The 21,834-nt window shown below is 37.6% G+C and overlaps 3 protein-coding genes across 3 annotated transcripts; all 3 read left to right on the top strand.

The window, feature by feature from the left end:
• The first annotated feature begins 3,660 nt into the window (after positions 1-3,660).
• Positions 3,661-5,412, top strand: LOC125241718. The gene is made up of 3 exons (XM_048150323.1): positions 3,661-4,169; positions 4,287-4,392; positions 5,238-5,412. The coding sequence occupies exons 1-3, from the start codon at positions 4,076-4,078 to the stop codon at positions 5,410-5,412; spliced, it is 375 nt and encodes a 124-aa protein (XP_048006280.1). The 5' UTR covers positions 3,661-4,075.
• Positions 5,284-9,390, top strand: LOC125241717. Its single transcript, XM_048150322.1, has 2 exons — positions 5,284-5,469; positions 7,999-9,390. The coding sequence occupies exons 1-2, from the start codon at positions 5,464-5,466 to the stop codon at positions 8,677-8,679; spliced, it is 687 nt and encodes a 228-aa protein (XP_048006279.1). The 5' UTR covers positions 5,284-5,463; the 3' UTR covers positions 8,680-9,390.
• A 4,854-nt stretch (positions 9,391-14,244) lies between these two features.
• Positions 14,245-21,663, top strand: LOC125240475 (vegetative cell wall protein gp1-like). The gene is made up of 7 exons (XM_048148367.1): positions 14,245-14,626; positions 15,304-15,423; positions 16,311-16,442; positions 16,702-16,833; positions 17,106-17,240; positions 18,241-18,375; positions 21,509-21,663. Exons 1-7 carry the CDS (start codon positions 14,443-14,445, stop codon positions 21,661-21,663), a joined length of 993 nt encoding a protein of 330 aa, XP_048004324.1. The 5' UTR covers positions 14,245-14,442.
• Positions 21,664-21,834: the final 171 nt, after the last annotated feature.

Here is a 21,834-nt window from a genome sequence, read left to right as displayed (position 1 = left end):
GTATACGTAAAATTATGATATTACTATGTTGTAATTCTACGTTAAATGTAAAACAGATTTCAAAAATGTTTATGTTATAAGTGCTTATGCATACTCGTACGAGTGTTTGTACGTGAAAAGAAATAAAACTAATATTATAACAAATCATAGTAATAATAGGCCTTTGCATCTGATGACAGATGATTTAATCAGCATCCTTACGTCACTTGCGTTCGTGGCTGTATAGCCCAATTCGAGAGAGGATCCCTCGTCCGCACACACGGCAGGTGTGTTCTCCCCCAGGTGGGCGGGGGTTGGAGGCCTGCTCGTGAAGCCTCATGCGTTTATCATTCAAAAAGGAGAACCAGGCATTGTCATGCTTAGATTGACCATCATGGACGACACGACGCCACGTGGGAATATTCTTTTCTGTACTCTTAAAAGTTGCTTTTGGAGATGACCTACAGGGGATACACCTGTATACAAGAGCCAATGGTCAGATGTACAATATTGCGAGGCTTAAGTCCAAAGTTCTTTTAGTCCAGTTTATTCATATAAATAATATTATAACAAAAGTATTGTAATAGATAATAAGTCATGATTTTCCGCAGGATTAAAACGGCACTTAGAATCGAACGATAAAGATTTGTTTCTGACAAAAATAAGGAATTTGTCAGAGCCAGAAGAATTATTACGAAAAATGTATTATAATATTCTGAATGATAACTCCAAATATGCACCCCATTCAAGGAGAATCAAGAGATATGCCCAAGAACCCTGCCCAAAAATAAATTTTCTGGTACCTTCGTTCATAACCAACAAAAAATTGCAAGAAATGACTGAGTATTTTAAGCAAATAGCTAATAATCGTAAATCAATAAACAACAGGTAATTTTATAACAGAAACCATGACCAGTTAAAAATAAAGGCGTAAATGGATACGATACTTGATAGAAATGTTTTCATAAACCTTTTTGAAACCACTACCACCCCTTTACTAAACTTAACAAAACCAAACTTGGGTTGGGTAATCATCTAATCATTTACCATATCAAAAACATTAATAAATAGACCTAACAATGTTTTAGGAACACTATAATAATACATTAAGATACAAGCGCGTAAAAGAGGAAGTTCTAAACGAGTGGCAATAAATTAAAACACGGCCGAAGAGAGTGTTTTAAATCGACACGAGTTACGAATTTTCGAGTACTAGTTACGAATAGGCTACTTGACCCTTTTTAACCGTCGCCTCATATCTCTCAAGAAGGACGGTTATCAAGTCGTCTGTGTTTTTTTTTTTTTTTTTTTTTTTTTATGTTTGTTCCTCGTTATCTCCGTCGTTACTGGACCGATTTTTTTTTGATTGAATGTATATGTATACAGATTGGTCCCATTTTTCTCAGAACTCAGTTCTGATGATGGGATCCTGGAGAAATCGAGGGAACTCCTCGAATCTGAAAGGCATACATATGGTGATTTTTGTGTTTTTAAAGGAACAGCATGCATTTAGGTACGGAACAGTGACATTTGGAGCAGTGGAACTGCTGATGATGGCCAGAACGGAACTCTTCAAATCTGAACGGCACGCTTGTAGTGACTTTGGTATTTTTATAAGAACAGCATGCACTTTCGTCCAGAATAGTGACATTTGGTGCAGTGGAACTCCTGATGATGGTCAGAACCGAACTCCTCAAATCTGAACGGCACGCTTATAGTGACTTTGGTATTTTTATAAGAACAGTATGCACTTTCGTCCAGAACAGTGACATTTGGTGCAGTGGAACTGCTGATGATGGCCAGAACCAAACTCCTCAAATCTGAACGGCACGCTTATAGTGACTTTGCCATTTTTATAAGAACAGCATGCGCTTACGTCTAGAACAGTGACATTTGGTACAGTGGAACTGCTGATGATGGTCAGAACCGAACTCCTCAAATCTGAACGGCACGCTTATAGTGACTTTGGTATTTTTATAAGAACAGCATGCACTTACGTCCAGAACAGTGACATTTGGTGCAGTGGAACTGCTGATGATAGTCAGAACCGAACTCCTCAAATCTGAACGGCACACTCATAGTGACTTTGGTATTTTTGTAAGAAAAGCATGCATTTAAGTTCAGAACAGTGACATTTATTTAGTTATGTTTGTTAAGCATATTGAGTTTTCAAGTCAAAGTTTGTCAAGCTTCGATTTCTTATAATATAATCGGATTCATGAGGAATTGAGGAAACTCCTCAAACTTTAACGTTATACGTATATTCATTTGTGTTGTCATCTAATAATTAAAGCATTAAAAGCAGTTTTAAAAAATACTTACACATTTCTACATAATCCAACATTCGCAAGTAGCTTTCACCAGAACCCTAAAGGCGACGGTTTTTTTTTCTTAAAAATTATTTAAAGTCTATTTTATATTATTTATTACGGTCCAATTAACCGAAAAAAAATACTACCATATTTTATTACCACTTGAAAACCACAAAAAAAAAAAACATTTTTCTACTCCCGTACTGTTATTCGTGAGTTACAAGGTCGTGCATAGATCTTTAAAACCCTACATAAAAGATGTCAGGACAAGTCTATCTAGTCTATACCCTGAAAACATTTAGTAGCAGTAGCACGAAATAGCTGTTAAAGTTCTATAAAACATTGCTACCAACTTAACAAACCACTCACTTCAGCGTAGAAAATTAAAATAATGTATGAGAACTCGATTCGATGCGGCTCAATTCGTCTTAGTGGCCAGTATTCAGAGAACCATACCATAGACAGTTTTATTTTCATTTTTGCACTCAAACTGCATATTCAAAATGGTAGGTGGTGTGGCTGTGGTCCACTAGATAGCTAAGATGACTGAAAGTAGGTATTTGTTGAATTTATAATTTTCTTTCAAAGTGCTTGGTCGTAGAAAAAGTATTGTATGCAACGGTGTTTAACTGAGTCAAAAAATGCACGTGGCGTCTTTATTAACGCCACTCACCTTTTTTGACCTCTTTTAACCACCAGTTGCATAAAATACTATTATAAATAAAGTTTACTTTAACTTAATTAGGCAAAAACATCATTAGCCATGTTAATCTATAGATTGTCTGCGCATGACGTAAATCGAATTCAGCACAAAGTTTTCTGACATTTAAGTTATGAGGCATAAAGTTCATCATGTCAGTGATTGATTCGGCATGAAGTTAAGTTAGGTTCTATGACGTCACGACACGTCTGACAGCGTTTTCGTTGGCCAAAGTTAAAATAAATATTACACACATTTTTAATCGAAAATACGTAGCCACCATACACTTTTAATACCCAAAATCTATTAAAATTGGTTTCTTATGTCAAATACTACAGGAAACAATCATTTCTTGTGCCAAATTTGATAAGAGTCTAGTAGCTTATTATCAAGTACGACGTACGTCATTGTAATACTTAATTAAAAGCCGTTATTTGTTCATAGTCTTACTAATAACGGCGAAAATGTTATTGTAATTTATTAGTACAATATTTTCCGCGAAGTTAGTACGATTGTGAACTAGGATGACATAATTTATTATTTATTTAGGTAAATTGTGTACTTAGAGTTATGAAACTGTGCATTAAAACCAGTCATGAAGTTTTATAAAACAAAAGATTCGCAAAATTCTGGCCAAGCTGCCCAGTTCTCGAGTCGTGTAAATGGGCCCTTAAAATGGTGCTGGTCAGCACAGAGACATGAAACTTGCTTTACCGCCGTGTCTTGCGTGGGCGACGGTGGCGCGACCGTCGCCGTCGCGTCTCATACTTCCATATCGATAAGGTTTGATTTCGTATGCGTCGCATCGCCGTCGCGCGACCATCGCGCGACCGTCGCCCACGCAAGCTACAGCGTTATCTAATGACACAGAATAGGTAAAAATTGTGTTTTAGGAATATAACAATAATAATTGAACTCTTGAGCATAAGTATATTGACGACACTCTTTTATATTTGGAATCACATAACACGGGTAATATTGTACGTACATATTTATATTGCCAATGCTTTACAGGTCATACTTATTTATGTTTTCAATTTACATATAATTTTATTACTTACCTACTTCGGAAAACTCTTACAATATGCACATTCAAACCGTTTTGTTGTTATGTGGATTATTTTATTACTGCTCTGGTTTTAATATAACGGACTATTTTCTGGCAAAGAACGTAACAGGTCAGTATTTATCATTTATTAAAGAATATTATAAGATTTATAAATCACAACTTTTAGGTATATATTTTATGAATTCTCCTATATTTGGTAAAACAATATGTAACATTATATTTCTAGGGAATAAATGCGCCAAAAAACTACCACTAGTCTTTTTGCCGGTCGTCATAAAAGTGTATCGATGGCCAGAAATTAAATTAAATGAAACCAAACAACGAATTTTAAGGTAAGTTTGTTCATAGCAGCATCATCGATTTAGGTACGAGCACGTACGATTATGCTTCGGAAAACACGACACTGACCACCCAACGTGGTTCACGAATCAGCGCTGATTCGAAAGGTACAGATTCGTACCTACGCTTCACTAAAATGTACTCGTACTAAGAACTCGTTTGTAACTAAGTGATATTGAGGTGGTACAGAAAACTGGTTTTAGGATACCTAACATACAAATCCCTGAAGCAGCGTATCTGAAATGTTATTATTCTATATGGATTAAATATGGATCTTATGCATGAGGTGCAATTGACCCTTTTAATCATAAAATAAAATAACAAAAAACCCTTTATTCATTTGTTTTCATTACAGAAGTTTATATTTTCAGTTTAAGATTAATTATGACATGAATCTCTATGGTGGGTAAAGGCCTCCTCCATGACCCTTTTAATTAAAGAAATGTTAATATTCTTGACACCAGCAGATCAATATGCTGCTAAGGAGACAATCACTTGTACGATTGACATTAACGACATTAACGATTCGGGTTTTATATCTATCTTGTTCGCACTTATGCGATCCCGATAAGAACCGAAGTCGAAGGGTAAAAGCCGAATCGTTAACTGATTTTAATCGCACACAACAACGAAAGGGGTTAAATTGTGGCTTTCACTGCAATGTCACAGTTTCATTTTCTTTCATCCAAGAGTGGCACTGAGGCTTTAGTGAACGATTGGCATTTTATGTATGTTGCGCAACAACGAAAGGCTGGTCAAGCGTAACGATTGGCAACCTGGTCAGGTGTAATGCTAAAATCCGAATATGTAACACATTCTTACGTAATTTGGATTGAAGGGGGCAGGTGACGGAGCCGGGCGGTGCCACCGCAGGCGCGGGCGCGAGCGCGGGCGCGGGCGCAGCCCGGCACGGTCCGCATCAATCGCTTCGAGCCCGAGCCGCAGCCGGCGCCCGGCAACGGCAGCGGCCTGACGCTGCTGTTATGAAACAATTCCTCCACCGCCATCACTAGCACAGAACAAAGCCAACTTACAACACAGATATCAAACATTACTCCAAAAATATGACTGTAAGTATTTTTTATTCAGTCACTTACGACATTCACTGAATATTTTTATGAAGACAGTTTTCAGCTTAGTTTTCTTACATTTACATATATACTAGTTTATCTATTACTTACTAAGTTATTACATAACAATCATCAGAGAAAATTCTATGAAACTTTTCACTAATAATAGTATTTTTCCCCTCACTAGCTCGGAAACACGTGTTTTGTCCTTTAATACCAGCGGGTAAAAACGCATTTTATCCACTAGTGGGTAAAGTAATTTGACCTTGAATAAAGTCAAATTAACTGCTTTAAAATTGATAAAAGTAGGTGAATCTAGTAATAAAGATGGTATGCAACCGTTGTTTAAGGTAGGTAAAAACGACAAATGCCATTAATAACGATTTGAGCCAAAGCCGATAATTGTTAAAAACCACAAGTATTGATATGAAATTATAAATTTAACGAATATTTTTAGTTATCCAGTGGACTACCTACGGAATCTAGCTATTATAATAAAAATGACATTTAACATAAGGTTGGCAACAGTGTACTAGTATACCGTACAATAGCCGTACTGAGTCGAATTGTGAGAATTTAGTTATGTCATTTTAATTTCTACCCCAATTTCAAAGTTTTTGAAAGATTATTTATTATGTATCTTGAGCCTTATTCTTAATTCAGAACAAAGAGGACCACAGATGTCATATAAACCATAGATCAAGCAAACGTATCTACTTAGCGTGTCAAATGAACTCAGTGAAATCCACTGAGTTGTCCGTCTTTAATCGCAGCTTGCAGCTTTCGGGCGTCAATTTTTGTAAGTTGAAGTCAACAAAAACATTAAAAATGCCTCGTTACATGATATTTAATTGCAACAACATAAAACTTATTAACACTCAACGGCCTGAGACATATTTAAAATCACAGGCAAGTAACAACTTCAGTACAAAATCTGACACGCTCGGCCGCCATACAAATAAATGAACTCGTTTCTTCTATCTAAATCTAATTCTGTGAAGAGGACCTTATTGGTGGAATCTTGGAGAGCATGGAGAAACCATGGGCCCTTTCTAAATATTATACTTGGACCCTGTAGTAATTATATGTTACTGCAGTAATTTTGTATTTGAAATGTATTATTTATTCAGGTAGGTAGTCAAACTGTTGCTCACTTTGCACAGTAAATTGCATTAACTAACTTATTTTGCAGTACACATAGTGTTTTTTAGTTATCCAGTGGACTACCTACGGAATCTAGCTATTATAATAAAAATGACACTTAACATAAGGTTGGCAACAGTGTACTAGTATACCGTACAATAGCCGTACTGAGTCAAATTGTGAGAATTTAGTTATGTCATTTTAATTTCTACCCCAATTTCAAAGTTTTTGAAAGATTATTTATTATGTATCTTGTGCCTCATTCTTAATTCAGAACAAAGAGGACCTTATTGGTGGAATCTTGGAGAGCATGGAGAAACCATGGGCCCTTTCTAAATATTATACTTGGACCCTGTAGTAATTATATGTTACTGCAGTAATTTTGTATTTGAAATGTATTATTTATTCAGGTAGGTAGTCAAACTGTTGCTCACTTTGCACAGTAAATTGCATTAACTAACTTATTTTGCAGTACACATAGTGTTTTTTAGTTATCCAGTGGACTACCTACGGAATCTAGCTATTATAATAAAAATGACAGTTTACATAAGGTTGGCAACAGTGTACTAGTATACCGTACAATAGCCGTACTGAGTCGAATTGTGAGAATTTAGTTATGTCATTTTAATTTCTACCCCAATTTCAAAGTTTTTGAAAGATTATTTATTATAGATCTTGTGCCTCATTCTTAATTCAGAACAAAGAGGACCTTATTGGTGGAATCTTAGAGAGCATGGAGAAACCATGGGCCCTTTCTAAATATTATACTTGGACCCTGTAGTAATTATATGTTACTGCAGTAATTTAGTATTTGAAATGTATTATTTATTCAGGTAGGTAGTCAAACTGTTGCTCACTTTGCACAGTAAATTGCATTAACTAACTTATTTAACTTGTTACTGCAGTAATTTTGTATTTGAAATGTATTATTTATTCAGGTAGGTAGTCAAACTGTTGCTCACGTTGCACAGTAAAGCATTAACTAACTTATTTTGCAGTACACATAGTGCTTTTTTCCGCACTTATATTCAAAGTAGTATTTCTCTTGTCATGTCGAAACCTCAAAGGGCCATGTGTAATTTAAAAATAATACACATACGATGAGAGAATTTATAATAACCTGTGTCACTTTGAAACACTCCCTTTGGTTGTGTTTTAATTTATCGCCACTCGTTTCGCGTACTTGTACCAGAAATGTACTAATTAATAGCCTTATAAATCAAATCAAATCAAAAATGTACTAATTATAGCCTTATACACCTACATATATATACACATATATATATATATATATATATATATATATATATATATACCTACATATATATATATATATATATATATATATATATATATACGTGTTACAGTAGCCAACTTGACTTTCAGATCAAATTAATTTTCATCGGCGTTGCGTTAGCTGTGGCTTCGCACGGCGCTGGCGGGTCGGTGGTAGGGGTCACCTACCACGACGACTTCGACTTCGAGCAGCGCTACCGCCGCGTGCACGAGTGCGACCCCTTCTACTGGCACCCCCTACACCTGCCCGAGGAGTGCGCGGACATGTACGAGCAACTCATTCGCAACAGACTCCCTGTACGCATCCCCAAACCACCCGACCGCCTGTACCGACCCAGGCAACTCTCTCCTGTCATACAGAGCTACTCCTACAACCCGGTTTTCCAAACCGTAATCGAAAAGACAGCATCAGAAGAAGAAGAAAATCCTGTCTTCCAAGAGCTAACTCCGTATGAAGAAATGTTAGAATCCGTTCAAAAAGATGTCAACAACTTCCCTAGTGTTCCATCAGTGAGGAACATGCCCAACTTTGGTCCGGTAGCTGTGTATCAACAGCCTATTTCACAAATTAGCGCGGATATGATAAAGAAGGTTGCGATGACTTACATTCATTCAGCCGATGACAAGGATGATAATAAAAAAAAGAAACGCCACCGTAGCAGAAAGAGCGGGGGTAAGTGGAAAGAACTTGTAAGTAAAGTCCGCGCTCATGAACGAAAAGGTTGGAAGAAAATAAACAACGGGGAATTTGTTAGCATTGCAAAACCCTAATAACAGATCGTCTTAAGAGTTCGCCTAAGTTAACTCTTGGAGAGAACCAAGTGGAGAAGTGTCTTTGGTTTTACTATGGTGTTTATGTACTACGGTTGACATTCAGTCATTAAATAGAGTTCTCAGAAACATGGACAGCGTTCGAGGTAGCTACCTTGAAGATCCATGACGATCATGATATACTCGAATACACTGATATGACCAAAGGGCCTAGCGACGATGCCAAGCGAACGAAACGGTAATCTTTCTCTATCGCCCCTTCATTGTAGTAATAGAGAAACATCAGCGTTTACAGCGTGCGATTCGTTACAGACCAAACTATTGACTAGGCATTCAGTCCAACTCAGATGAGACAAGAAATCAATAAAATACTCGGACTCGGTCTCGCCTGTCGAGGGTTCTTAAAAAGTTAAAAGTCCTTGTATAAGTAAATAATAATATAGAAAAGTGACTTATTGGTAAGGAGTTTAACGCTGTTAGGGATTCTTCGACTATTAAAAAACAATATTGAATACGAAAGTAACTGCATACCTATTAAGTTATAAATTGTTATATTAATTTTGTGAGCATAGCCATTTTGTATTAATTTTCACTTTACACATTTATTTTTACTTTATAAGGTTATAATAAAAATATGTATTGTGCTATGTTAAGAAGTAGTATTTTAAGAAAATTATGTCAATGAAATAAACAATATTTTAATTTTGATGATCTTTTGTTTTTATATCGGTTATATTGTTTATAATATTACCTACAAAGGCTACAATAATATTATAGTAAATATAACGAAATAAGAAAACTTCCAAATCGTCATTTTATTAAATTATTTGCTTTATTTAGTTAATGCCTGTTTTACAACAGCGATCACGGTTTTTTTGTCTTACATCATCTCCAAAAATAAAACTTTAATGGAGATGAAGAGAAAATGTAAGAAAATAATTTTTAAGAAAAAAAACCGCCTTCCTTTGGGGTTCTGGTGATAAATACTTTCAAATGTTGGATTATGTTATCAATTCGTCTGTGTATTTTTTAATGTTTGTTATTTGATATCTCCGTCATTTCTGAACCAATTTTGAAATTTGGATGATTCTGAAGTACTTACAGATGAGAATGATTATCAGAACGGAACTCTAACCAGGGGCGGCTCACTTCTTCATCAGCAGTTCCACTGCACCAAATGTCACTGTTCTGGACGTAAGTGCATGCTGTTCTTATAAAAATACCAAAGTCACTATAAGTGTGCCGTTCAGATTTGAGGAGTTCCGTTCTGACCATCATCAGCCGTTCCACTGCACCAAATGTCACTGTTCTGGACGTAAGTGCATGCTGTTCTTATAAAAATACCAAAGTCACTATAAGTGTGCCGTTCAGATTTGAGGAGTTCCATTCTGACCATCATCAGGAGTTCCACTGTACCAAATGTCACTGTTCCGTACGTAAATGCATGCTGTTCCTTTAAAAACACAAAAATCACCATATGTATGCCTTTCAGATTTGAGGAGTTCCCTCAATTTCTCCAGGATCCCATTATCAGAACTGGGTTCTGAGAAAAATGGGACCAATCTGTATGCATATACATTCATAAAAAAAAATTCAAAATCGGTCCAGTAACGACGGAGATATCGAGGAACAAACATTAAAAAAAAATACAGACGAATTGAGAACCCCTTCCCTTGAGATTTGGAAGGCGGTTAAAAATGACATGTGGCTTGTTAACAAGTAACGGTGCAGAGACAGCACGATTCTATAATATTTATCAAATTATCACCCAAAACGTCATTTTTGACACAAATATAATATATACTTAGTGGTACAGTCGCCGGCATAAAGAAGTGATGATTTCTGTATACCTTGTCATATTAACGTCTTGTTTGAAATATCATACGAAATTGTCAAACGATTAAAAGCGACAAGGTACAGAAATCTGACTGTAGTCCTAGTGGAATCAGACCAAATTCAAATTGGAATGGAATCGAAATAATATTATGATAAAATAATCGGTAACAACGGTTTGAATGAATTAGTAAAGTGAATTTAACTTGATTGACTTGTCTGCATCAAATTTCATACGCTCCTTTATTTTGGCGACGACGATGCGACGAATTTAAAACATTGTAAATTACAACGATTATAGAGCTGAATAAAAACGAATACATGCTTTGTTTCCTTTGTTGCATAAGAACCTACTCGTTAGCTTTTTGATTTATGAATTTTGCTTTTCCATTGTTTGAATGATTGCAATAGTATTGTGCAATCTTGTAAATTTAAACATCTTTCTATAATTTGATGCGCTAAAACTGTGCCGGTAACGCCGTGGTTTCGGTGGGCGACGGTCGCGCGATGGTCGCGCGACGGCGATGCGACGCATACGAAATCAAACCTTATCGATATGGAAGTATGAGACGCGACGGGACGGTCGGGCGACGGTCGCGCGACCGTCGCCCACGCAAGACACGGCGTAAGTATGTAGTAGTAGTAGTAGTAGTAGTAGTAAACACTTTATTGTACAGAACAAATTACTTGTACAGAGAATAATTATAACGGTTATGTACAAAGGCGAGCTTATCCCTTTAAGGGATCTCTTCCAGCTAACCTTGTATGTTAGTGCAATGGAACTAAACTAAGTGATGGGAACCTAAGTAGCCGTATGATACACATACATAGTAACTCTCTTACATAGCAACACACTGACGTCAGTTAGAAGGGAAAAATATTTAAAAGGTCGCCTTATTAAAAATGGCTTTGGAGGCAATGGCAATGCCACACGTATTGCGTTGCCGTCCGGTGATTGACTGATATTTGACAGTGGGCATCTTGACAGCGCCATAATAGAACTGACAGTCCTTTCTCCAGCAAACTCATCGTCTGTGGGCGCCTTAAGTAACTGGCGACAGATGATCAGACTGATTATCGAATCATCAAATTCGATGACCGTTCTGCAGGGCGATTATGGCCGCAATTTTATCATTTATCGGCGTCGATAAAGCATCCGTCACGTTCTGGCAAGATGTCAATGTGAGAGTGACAGATTGGCCTTGGTAAGTGCTTAAAGGGTTAGGCACCCTTTTTAATTTGAATATAAGAAAAAGGGGAAACCCTAAGGCCTACGGCCTAAGGTTATTGTTTAGTGTGTTTCAGTATTAATTTTACAAATCCGTAGACACCACATTTTTTTGTAGCCGGAAAAGGTAACAACTTCTCAATATTTCATACATTTTAATCATTCTGTAATTCGTTTCCACAAAACAGCCTGTATAGTGTATATCTTTTAAAAACCAATAAAACAAAGCTTTGGTTACTGTTAAGGATAAAAAAAAATAAGTTGTCGATAGTTTCCAATCCATACTTCCATACTAATATTATAAATTGGAAAGTATGTGTCTGTTTGTTTGTCCTTCTTTCACGGCTTTCACTCTATTTAATAATGCAAACATTGTAAAACGTCAAAAAAATGGACCAGTTACATTTGGCCCTCAGTCGAGTTTTGTCCCGCTGTACCTTACAAAATTCTTGGCAATGCCTAAAGTTGCCTAAAGTAAGACAAAAGGGTTTATGTAACTATTTTGTACGTGTCTGGATATTGCCACTGTAATGGAATAATAGCAGACGCTGGATCGACATTAGTCATAGCTGTCCAATATCCGTATCTTTAAGTAATAAAAGAAACCTCTGTTTTTTAGAGCTACTTCTGTTTTCACTTTGTCCCTCATTCTTCTATTTTAAACGAGAAAACAAACCTACTCGGTCTAAGTGCACTGTGCATGTTTAAAAATAGTGCAAAAAGGGCTACCTTTACTCGTATTGTACTGCAGACGTGTTTTGTGGTGGTAGCGATAGCAATGGACCGTGTTGGCAAGGTGAGAAAATTTAGAAAGTACATGTCCGATAAGTAGCATTAATTAGATACACAACTTGGGGATTACGTATCAGGGAATACTTCGAGCTGCTGGGTAGTTTAAGTATGACTATCATCAAGGTAACTGTATCGAGAATGTCGGAATTCGTCAGCCAATGATTTAGACGTTTCTCTCTGTTTTATTATGTTTTCTGTTTCATAAACACTAAAAAGTTTTAATGTGACGAATTTGGGAAACGTTTTATTATAAAATCTATTCCCGCAACCTATAAATATTGGAAAACTTTCGTGATGACGCTATATGCCAGACAAAACATAATTCAATTCCTATAGTAGTTAAACGAAACTATTATCTACTTAAATATATTATGTATTTTGTTTTAAACGGATAAAATTCCTAAAAAATAAATAAATAAAATAAATAAATATTGGGGACACCTTACACAGATAACCTAGCCCCAAACTAAACAAAGCTTGTACTATGGGTGCTAAGCGACGATATACATACTTACATACATACATACATACAATCACGCCTGTATCCCATGAAGGGGTAGGCAGAGCACATGAAACTACTATTTCAGTGCCACTCTTGGCAAAAGGGGTTGACAGAAAACAAACTGTGACATTGCAGTGACAGGTTGCAGCCTCTCGCCTAACAATTTAACCCATATCCCAAGTCGCCACGGGAAGAAAGGGGTGATAATAACCCGTCACCAATAAAATAAATAATATACATACTTAAATAGATAAATACATACTTATATACATAGAAAACATCCATGACTCAGGAACAAACATAAATATAATACTAATAAAATAAATAATTTTGTTTTCGCAAAAAATACTGCTGATTGAATGTTTAAATGTAGCTCAAAAAGAATCCCGTATATCTTAGTAACTGGTTTTTTCTTTACTATTTTATTTTTTTAGATCGCAATATTCACTGTCTTAGTGGAACTAGTATCTTGTTTCGCTCCACCTGGACTTTCTCGACGCGATGGACTTTCTCCGCCCGGTGGTCTTACTCCACCCATTCCTCCACCTCCTATTCCTGTACCTCCAATGCCGTATTGCATGCCATATTACTGGAGTCCTGGACCAATGCCTCCATACTGCTATCCACCCCCTCCCCCGCCACCGCCGCCGTTACCTCCACCGAACCAAACAAATATGCCTTTTTATCCGGGAGCGTACCATCATCCGCCAATGTTTCCTATGCCAATGCCACTACCTATGCCAATGCCTATGCCAATGCCAATGCCAATGCCTATGCCTATGCCGATGCCTCCGCCTCCACCTCCGCCAATGCCGATTATTTTAACAATGCCGGCACCTCCACCTGTCGCTTTAGCGATGCCAGGGCTGCATCTTCCTCCACCAGCGTTTGTTGCTCCCGCGCCTTTGCCCATGGGACCTCTTGCATACCCAAATTTAATGCCGATGCCGGGACCACCTGTACCCGCAATGCACGGCCTTTTAGGCCCAGGTGAGAATATTATGTTCATGAGTAGTTTTGCTGCAATACAGCTAATTAGATATAAAACTACAAGACGGGAACAAAAGGAGGGATTCTCCCACTTTAGAAGTTGTTTCCTCTTATATTTTTTTACCTACTTAAGTTACGAAGGTACTACAAACCCAATTTCGGGTGTAAATTTTAACTTGAGTGCCGACATGAACAAAGGGGAAAAATGTAAAGAATTTTAACGATGCTCAGTGGTACTAATCAATGAAAGATATCAAAGATATGTAACAACTAACCTAGCTAGTACTCGGCTACATTATTAACACTTGAATTTATCTAAGTTTGTATTACAGCCAGATTGCACTATTTCTTCCGTTGGTTGTGCAGTATTTCATTCAGAAACATATGTTATTACATAACACACTACCTAATTGTGCCAATGCCGATGTATTTGTTCACACTGGTACATCCAGCCATGCCTGTACCGATGCCAGGACCAATGCCTCTTGGCCCGGCGTTCCCTGGACCCCTGCCTTTTCCCATGGGACCTCCTGCATACCCACCGCATTTACTACCGATGCCGGGACCACCAATACCCCCGATCCATGGCGGCTTAGGCCCAGGTGAGCATATTTTCTAAATGTAAACATAGTGCTTTTACTGGTGCAACTTGCGCTTTTGTTGCAAATCGGAACAAAAGAGGGGAAACCACCAATAAGACTAGTTTTTCTTTTTTACATAAGCTACATACTTACCTACAAATATTTTCCTAGTTTATTTTTTGGGTGGGACTACTGTTAAGTAAGTATGTTAATGGGCCGGTCTACATTTTATGTCATTTTTGACATAAATCTCAGTAAAAGGAGGTTTAGCACGTTAAACCACTGCCAGCGGCTACTTTTGTTTTATTAATATTACATTGATTAGGAATACAAAAACCAAACCCATTATGAACTATCCTTGATTGTCATTTATTGGCGTTACCCAGTTCCATACTGCTTACTACAATGGTATAAAGACTATAAAGTCATATACAGAATTGTGATACCTACTCGTACCTACACATGAAAGGCAAACAAGTTTTCATAGGGACATAATTTAAGAGAAAAAGAGCAGGAAGTATTTGCACAAATCGCTGAGTGTGTTTACACTGCTTACCTTACTCCAATAGCACTTATTATAATTTTCTAATAGACTGTTTGACACGATCCAGACTAAAAATTGCATTATTTCTTTTCTTGGTTGTGAAGTTTATGTATAAACTACCTACCTGCATGTACAAACTCAGATGTTTTACCAGTGCCGGGCCCCCCGGCGTTCGCTGCACCAGAGCCGATGCCTTTACCCGCGCCCATGGGCCCCCCGGCATACCCACCGGATATTATGCAGCCACAGGGAATGCAACAACGCTTAGTTCCGAGTGAGACATTTTCATTTTCATTCATAACCCGTTTCTGTTTATTTTACTAAATGAATAAATATTTGCTAAATACTTAGATCCAAATGTGAGTAAAGTAAGGAAAACACCCACTCGATGATATTATTTATATTACTTAATAGACGGTTAAAAGTCTGCAAAATGGGAACAAATGTGGACGAAGGGAAAAAATACCCAATCGCGTTATTTTTTTGTTTGGTAGTGCAGTGTTTTTTATCATAGTACTTATACACCGTGTTTTATTTTGTTTTCCCTTAAATTCGACACTTAGGTTCATCATCAGGAACCACTGTATATCGCTTTTTGTTAAATTCGAAAAAAAAACTTTTTTTTTTTCGTTTCCATACATAACAAATGGAATTGTCAAGTTTTTGACGGCACTTGTCAAAATAGATAACATTATGAAGTGGTAAGGGATGCCACACACGTGTTTACTGTTTAGTAATTTATACTTTTTAAAAAATTCGATAATTTCTTAGAGAAATTGATTATATTTAAACTAAAGAATCTTCCCTTAAATTTAACGGATTTCGATAAAAACAGGGTGTATACAGACAAAAATTGTCGATGTGGCTGGCCGCTTTCGGCCAAGCTAAAGTGGGATTGGGCTGGACACGTCTGCCGCATGCCGAGTGAACTGTGAGCTAAGATCGCCACAGAGTGGCAACCCGGCTTCACGCGAGAAAATTGCAGACCCCGCCGGCGATGGCGGGACGACTTAGATTGCTTCCCTGATAATTGGCCCGAAACTTCCCACGATCGGGAAGAATGGAAAAAGAGGAGGGAGGCCTTTGCCCAACAGTGGGACATAACAAGCTCCCAATAATAAAAAAAATAATAAAAACTAGTATATACCCGATTTTTACCAGTGCCGGGCCCTCCAGCATTTGCTCCACCAATACCAAAATCTGCGCCCAGGCCCATGGGACCTCCAGCATACCCACCGCTTTTACTCCAGCTACAGCAACCAAACCGCGGATTTCAACGCCGCTTAGTTCCAAGTAAGGGTTTTTCATTGCTTTCTAGTTTTTTTATGTAACATCTAGAATTTTTACTAATCGAATAAAACTGCAAAATGGGAGCATATGTGAGAAAAGAGGGGAAAACACCTAATTAATAATATCAGTTACTTACTAAAAGAATAAAAATCTGCAAAACAAAACAAACTTGGACAAATGGGGAAAATACGAAGGTGTGTGATATTTTCTTTGGTTGTGCAGATTTTTTTTTTCACACTAGTATATACCCGATTTTCACCAGTGCCAGGTCCTCCAGCCTTTGCTGCACCAGCACCAGAACCTGCGCCCAGGCCTATGGGACCTCCAGCATACCCACCGCTTTTACTCCAGCTACAGCAACCAAACCGCGGATTTCAACGCCGCTTAGTTCCAAGTAAGGGGTTATCAATGTTATCATTGCTTTCTAGTTTTTTATGTGACATCTAGAATTTCTACTAATCGAATAAAACTGCAAAATGGGAACATATGTGAGAAAAGAGGGAAAAACTCCTAATTGATAATATTACTTCTATTGCTTAGGTACTAAACGAATAAAAATCTGCAAAATGGGAACAAATGTGGACGAAAGGGGAAAATACCCAATTACGTTTTTTTTTGTTTGGTAGTGCAGTTTTTTTATACTAGTATATACCCGGTTTTCACCAGTGCCAGGTCCTCCAGCGTTTGCTGCACCAGCACCAGAACCTGCGCCCAGGCCCATGGAACCTCCAGCATACCCCCCACCGCTTTTACTCCAGCTACAGCAACCAAACCGCGGATTTCAACGCCGCTTAGTTCCAAGTAAGGGGTTATCATTGCTTTCTAGTTTTTAACCGCCTTCCAAATCTCAAAGGAAGGTGTTTTCAATTCGTCTGTATTTTTTTTTAATGTTTGTTCCTCGATATCTCCTTCGTTGGACCGATTTTGAAAAATTTTTTTTTGATTGAATGTATATGCATACAGATTGGTCCCATTTTTCTCAGAACCCATTTCTTTAAACTCATCAAATCTGAAAGGCATACATATCGTGATTTTTGTGTTTTTAAAGGAACAGCATGCATTTACGTACGGAACAGTGACATTTGGTGCAGTGGAACTCCTGATGATGGTCAGAATGGAACTCCTCAAATCTAAACGGCACACTTATAGTGACTTTGGTATTTTTATAAGAACAGCATGCACTTACGTCCAGAACAGTGACATTTGGTGCAGTGGAACTGCTGATGATGGTCAGAACGGAACTCCTCAAATCTGAACGGCACACTTATAGTGACTTTGGTATTTTTATAAGAACAGCATGCACTTACGTCCAGAACAGTGACATTTGGTGCAGTGGAACTGCTGATGAAGAGTGAGCCGCCCCTGGTTAGAGTTCCGTTTTGATAATCATTCTCATCTGTAAGTACTTCAGAATCATCCAGATTTCAAAATTGGTTCAGAAATGACGGAGATATCGAATAACAAACATTAAAAAATATACAGACGAATTGATAACATAATCCAACATTTGAAAGTATTTATCACCAGAACCCCAAAGGCAGGCGGTTTTTTTTTTCTTAAAAATTATTTATGTGACATCTAGAATTTTTACTAATCGAATAAAACTGCAAAATGGGCACATATGTGAGAAAAGAGGGAAAAACTCCTAATTGATAATATTACTTCTATTGCTTAGGTACTAAACGAATAAAAATCTGCAAAATGGGAACAAATGTGGACGAAAGGGGAAAATACCCAATTACGTTTTTTTTTGTTTGGTAGTGCAGTTTTTTTATACTAGTATATACCCGATTTTCACCAGTGCCAGCTCCTCCAGCATTTGCTGCACCAGCACCAGGACCTGCGCCCAGGCCCATGGGACCTCCAGCATACCCCCCACCGCTTTTACTCCAGCTACAGCAACCAAACCGCGGATTTCAACGCCGCTTAGTTCCAAGTAAGGGGTGATCATTGCTTTCTAGTTTTTTTAACCGTCGCCTCATATCTCAAGAAGGACGGTTATCAAGTCGTCTATATGTCTTTTTTTTTATGTTTGTTCCTCGATATCTCCGTCGTTACTGGACCGATTTTGAAAATTTTTTTTTTGATTGAATGTATATGCATACAGATTGGTCCCATTTTTCTCAGAACCCAGTTCTGATGATGGGATCCTGGAGAAATCGAGGGAACTCCTCAAATCTGAAAGGCATACATATGGTGATTTTTGTGTTTTTAAAGGAACAGCATGCATTTAGGTACGGAACAGTGACATTTGGTGCAGTGGAACTGCTGATGATGGCCAGAACGGAACTCTTCAAATCGGAACGGCACGCTTATAGTGACTTTAATATTTTTATAAGAACAACATGCACTTTGGTCCAGAACAGTGACATTTGGTGCAGTGAAATTGCTGATGATGGTCAGAACCGAACTCCTCAAATCTGAACGGCACGTTTATAGTGACTTTGGTGTTTTTATAAGAACAGCATGCACTTTCGTCCAGAACAGTGACATTTGGTGCAGTGGAACAGAACTGCTGATGATGGCCAGAACCAAACTCCTCAAATCTGAACGGCACGCTTATAGTGACTTTGCCATTTTTATAAGAACAGCATGCGCTTACGTCTAGAACAGTGACATTTGGTACAGTGGAACTGCTGATGATGGTCAGAACCGAACTCCTCAAATCTGAACGGCACGCTTATAGTGACTTTGGTATTTTTATAAGAACAGCATGCACTTACGTCCAGAACAGTGACATTTGGTGCAGTGGAACTGCTGATGATAGTCAGAACCGTACTCCTCAAATCTGCACGGCACACTCATAGTAACTTTGGTATTTTTGTAAGAAAAGCATGCATTTAAGTTCAGAACAGTGACATTTATTTAGTTATATTTGTTAAGCATATTGAGTTTTGAAGTCAAAGTTTGTCAAGCTTCGATTTCTTATAACAGTAATATAATCGGATTCATGAGGAAGTGAGGAAACTCCTCAAACCTTAACGTTATACGTATATTCATTTGTGTTGCCATCTAATAATTAAAGCATTAAAAGCAGTTTTAAAAAATACTTACACATTTCTTCATAATCCAACATTCGCAAGTAGCTTTCACCAGAACCCGAAAGGCGACGGTTTTTTTTTCTTAAAAATTATTTTATTAACCGTCGCCTCATATCTCTCAAGAAGGACGGTTATCAAGTCGTCTGTATGTTTTTTTATTTTTTATGTTTGTTCCTCGATATCTCCGTCGTTACTGGACCGATTTTGAAAACATTTTTTTGATGAATGTATATGCATACAGATTGGTCCCATTTTTCTCAGAACCCACTTCTGATGATGGGATCCTGGAGAAATCGAGGGAACTCCTCGAATCTGAAAGGCATACATATGGTGATTTTTGTGTTTTAAAGGAACAGCATGCATTTAGGTACGGAACAGTGACATTTGGTGCAGTGGAACTGCTGATGATGGCCTGAACGGAACTCTTCAAATCTGAACGGCACGCTTATAGTGACTTTGGTATTTTTATACGAACAGCATGCACTTTCGTCCAGAACAGTGACATTTGGTGCAGTGGAATTGCTGATGATGGTCAGAACCGAACTCCTCAAATCTGAACGGCACGCTTATAGTGACTTTGGTATTTTTATAAGAACAGCATGCACTTTCGTCCAGAACAGTGACATTTGGTGCAGTGGAACTGCTGATGATGGCCAGAACCAAACTCCTCAAATCTGAACGGCACGCTTATAGTGACTTTGCCATTTTTATAAGAACAGCATGCGCTTACGTCTAGAACAGTGACATTTGGTACAGTGGAACTGCTGATGATGGTCAGAACCGAACTCCTCAAATCTGAACGGCACGCTTATAGTGACTTTGGTATTTTTATAAAAACAGCATGCACTTACGTCCAGAACAGTGACATTTGGTGCAGTGGAACTGCTGATGATAGTCAGAACCAAACTCCTCAAACCTGAACGGCACACTCATAGTGACTTTGGTATTTTTGTAAGAAAAGCATGCATTTAAGTTCAGAACAGTGACATTTATTTAGTTATATTTGTTAAGCATATTGAGTTTTGAAGTCAAAGTTTGTCAAGCTTCGATTTCTTATAATATAATCGGATTCATGAGGAATTGAGGAAACTCCTCAAACCTTAACGTTATACGTATATTCATTTGTGTTGCCATCTAATAATTAAAGCATTAAAAGCAGTTTTAAAAAAAATACTTACACATTTCTACATAATCTAACATTTGCAAGTAGCTTTCACCAGAACCCGAAAGGCGACGATTTTTTTTCTTAAAAATTATTATGTGACATCTAGAATTTTTATTTCCGTTTAAAATATATAATATACATTTAATTTGTTTTATTTCAAGTATCAAAAGTACTATATTCTAGTACTTTTGATACTTGAAATAAAACAAATTAAATTTATTTTCTAAAAATCGTTTGATTTGTTATGTAGTTAGCTTTTTTATTTTTTTGTTCAATAAGCAATTCCACCTAGTCATTGTGTAATTTTTTGCTTTTATTGCTCATTGAAAATTTGCTTTCATTGAAAATTTTCAAAATAAAAACACATGTGAGAAAAAGGGGGATAAACACTAAACACCCGCTTGAAATTATTTGATATAGGGTGAAAATGTATGAGAAATTCAGGATTTTTAAAATATTAACATAATGTAATAGTTGACTTTTAAATGTATGACTTTTGATTGTGCTAAAAAAATGCAATTGGCTTATGTTACGGGTAACGATAATAATTTACAAATACTTATATACAGAAAAATATCCATATAACAGGCCTTTGCATCTATAACAGATGATTCAAGCAGCATCCTTGCGACACTTACGTTCGTGGCTATATAGCCCAATTCGAGAGAGGATCCCTCGTCCGCACACATGACAGGTGTATGCTCCCATTGCTCCCCCAGATGGGCGGGGGTTATCCATGACTCCGGGACAAATATCTGTGCTCATCACACCGGATTTCGAACCTGGGACCACGGCTTAGCAGGCAGGATCACTACGTGCCGGGTCAGACCGGTCGTCAAATAATATGAACGTTTTATTTCCAGGGTATACTCGTAAATGCGCCAAGAGACTGCCATTAGTCCTGATACCGGCAGCCGGACAAGTCTTTCAGGCACCACCACCGTTACCACCACCATTGCCACCACCATTGCCACTAATGGAACTAAGATTAAAAAACCAACCACCACCTGCAAGGTAGGTGACCACATGAATCACATCACATGATGTCCGGTTTACCAGTGTAGGTTCAACGTAACGAAATTTATTATCAATAGTTGGAATTACCTCGCCGAGGGGTTCCTGCCATCTCATATAAAAATCGCATTTTTCAAGTAAACAGAATCTATGTTTTTTTATAAGACTCAGAAAA

The sequence above is a fragment of the Leguminivora glycinivorella genome, chromosome Z (assembly GCF_023078275.1).
Source record: "Leguminivora glycinivorella isolate SPB_JAAS2020 chromosome Z, LegGlyc_1.1, whole genome shotgun sequence".
Lineage (NCBI taxonomy): Eukaryota > Metazoa > Arthropoda > Insecta > Lepidoptera > Tortricidae > Leguminivora > Leguminivora glycinivorella.
The sequence above is the reverse complement of the archived record's forward strand: the minus strand, read 5'-3'. Positions and strand labels throughout refer to the sequence as shown.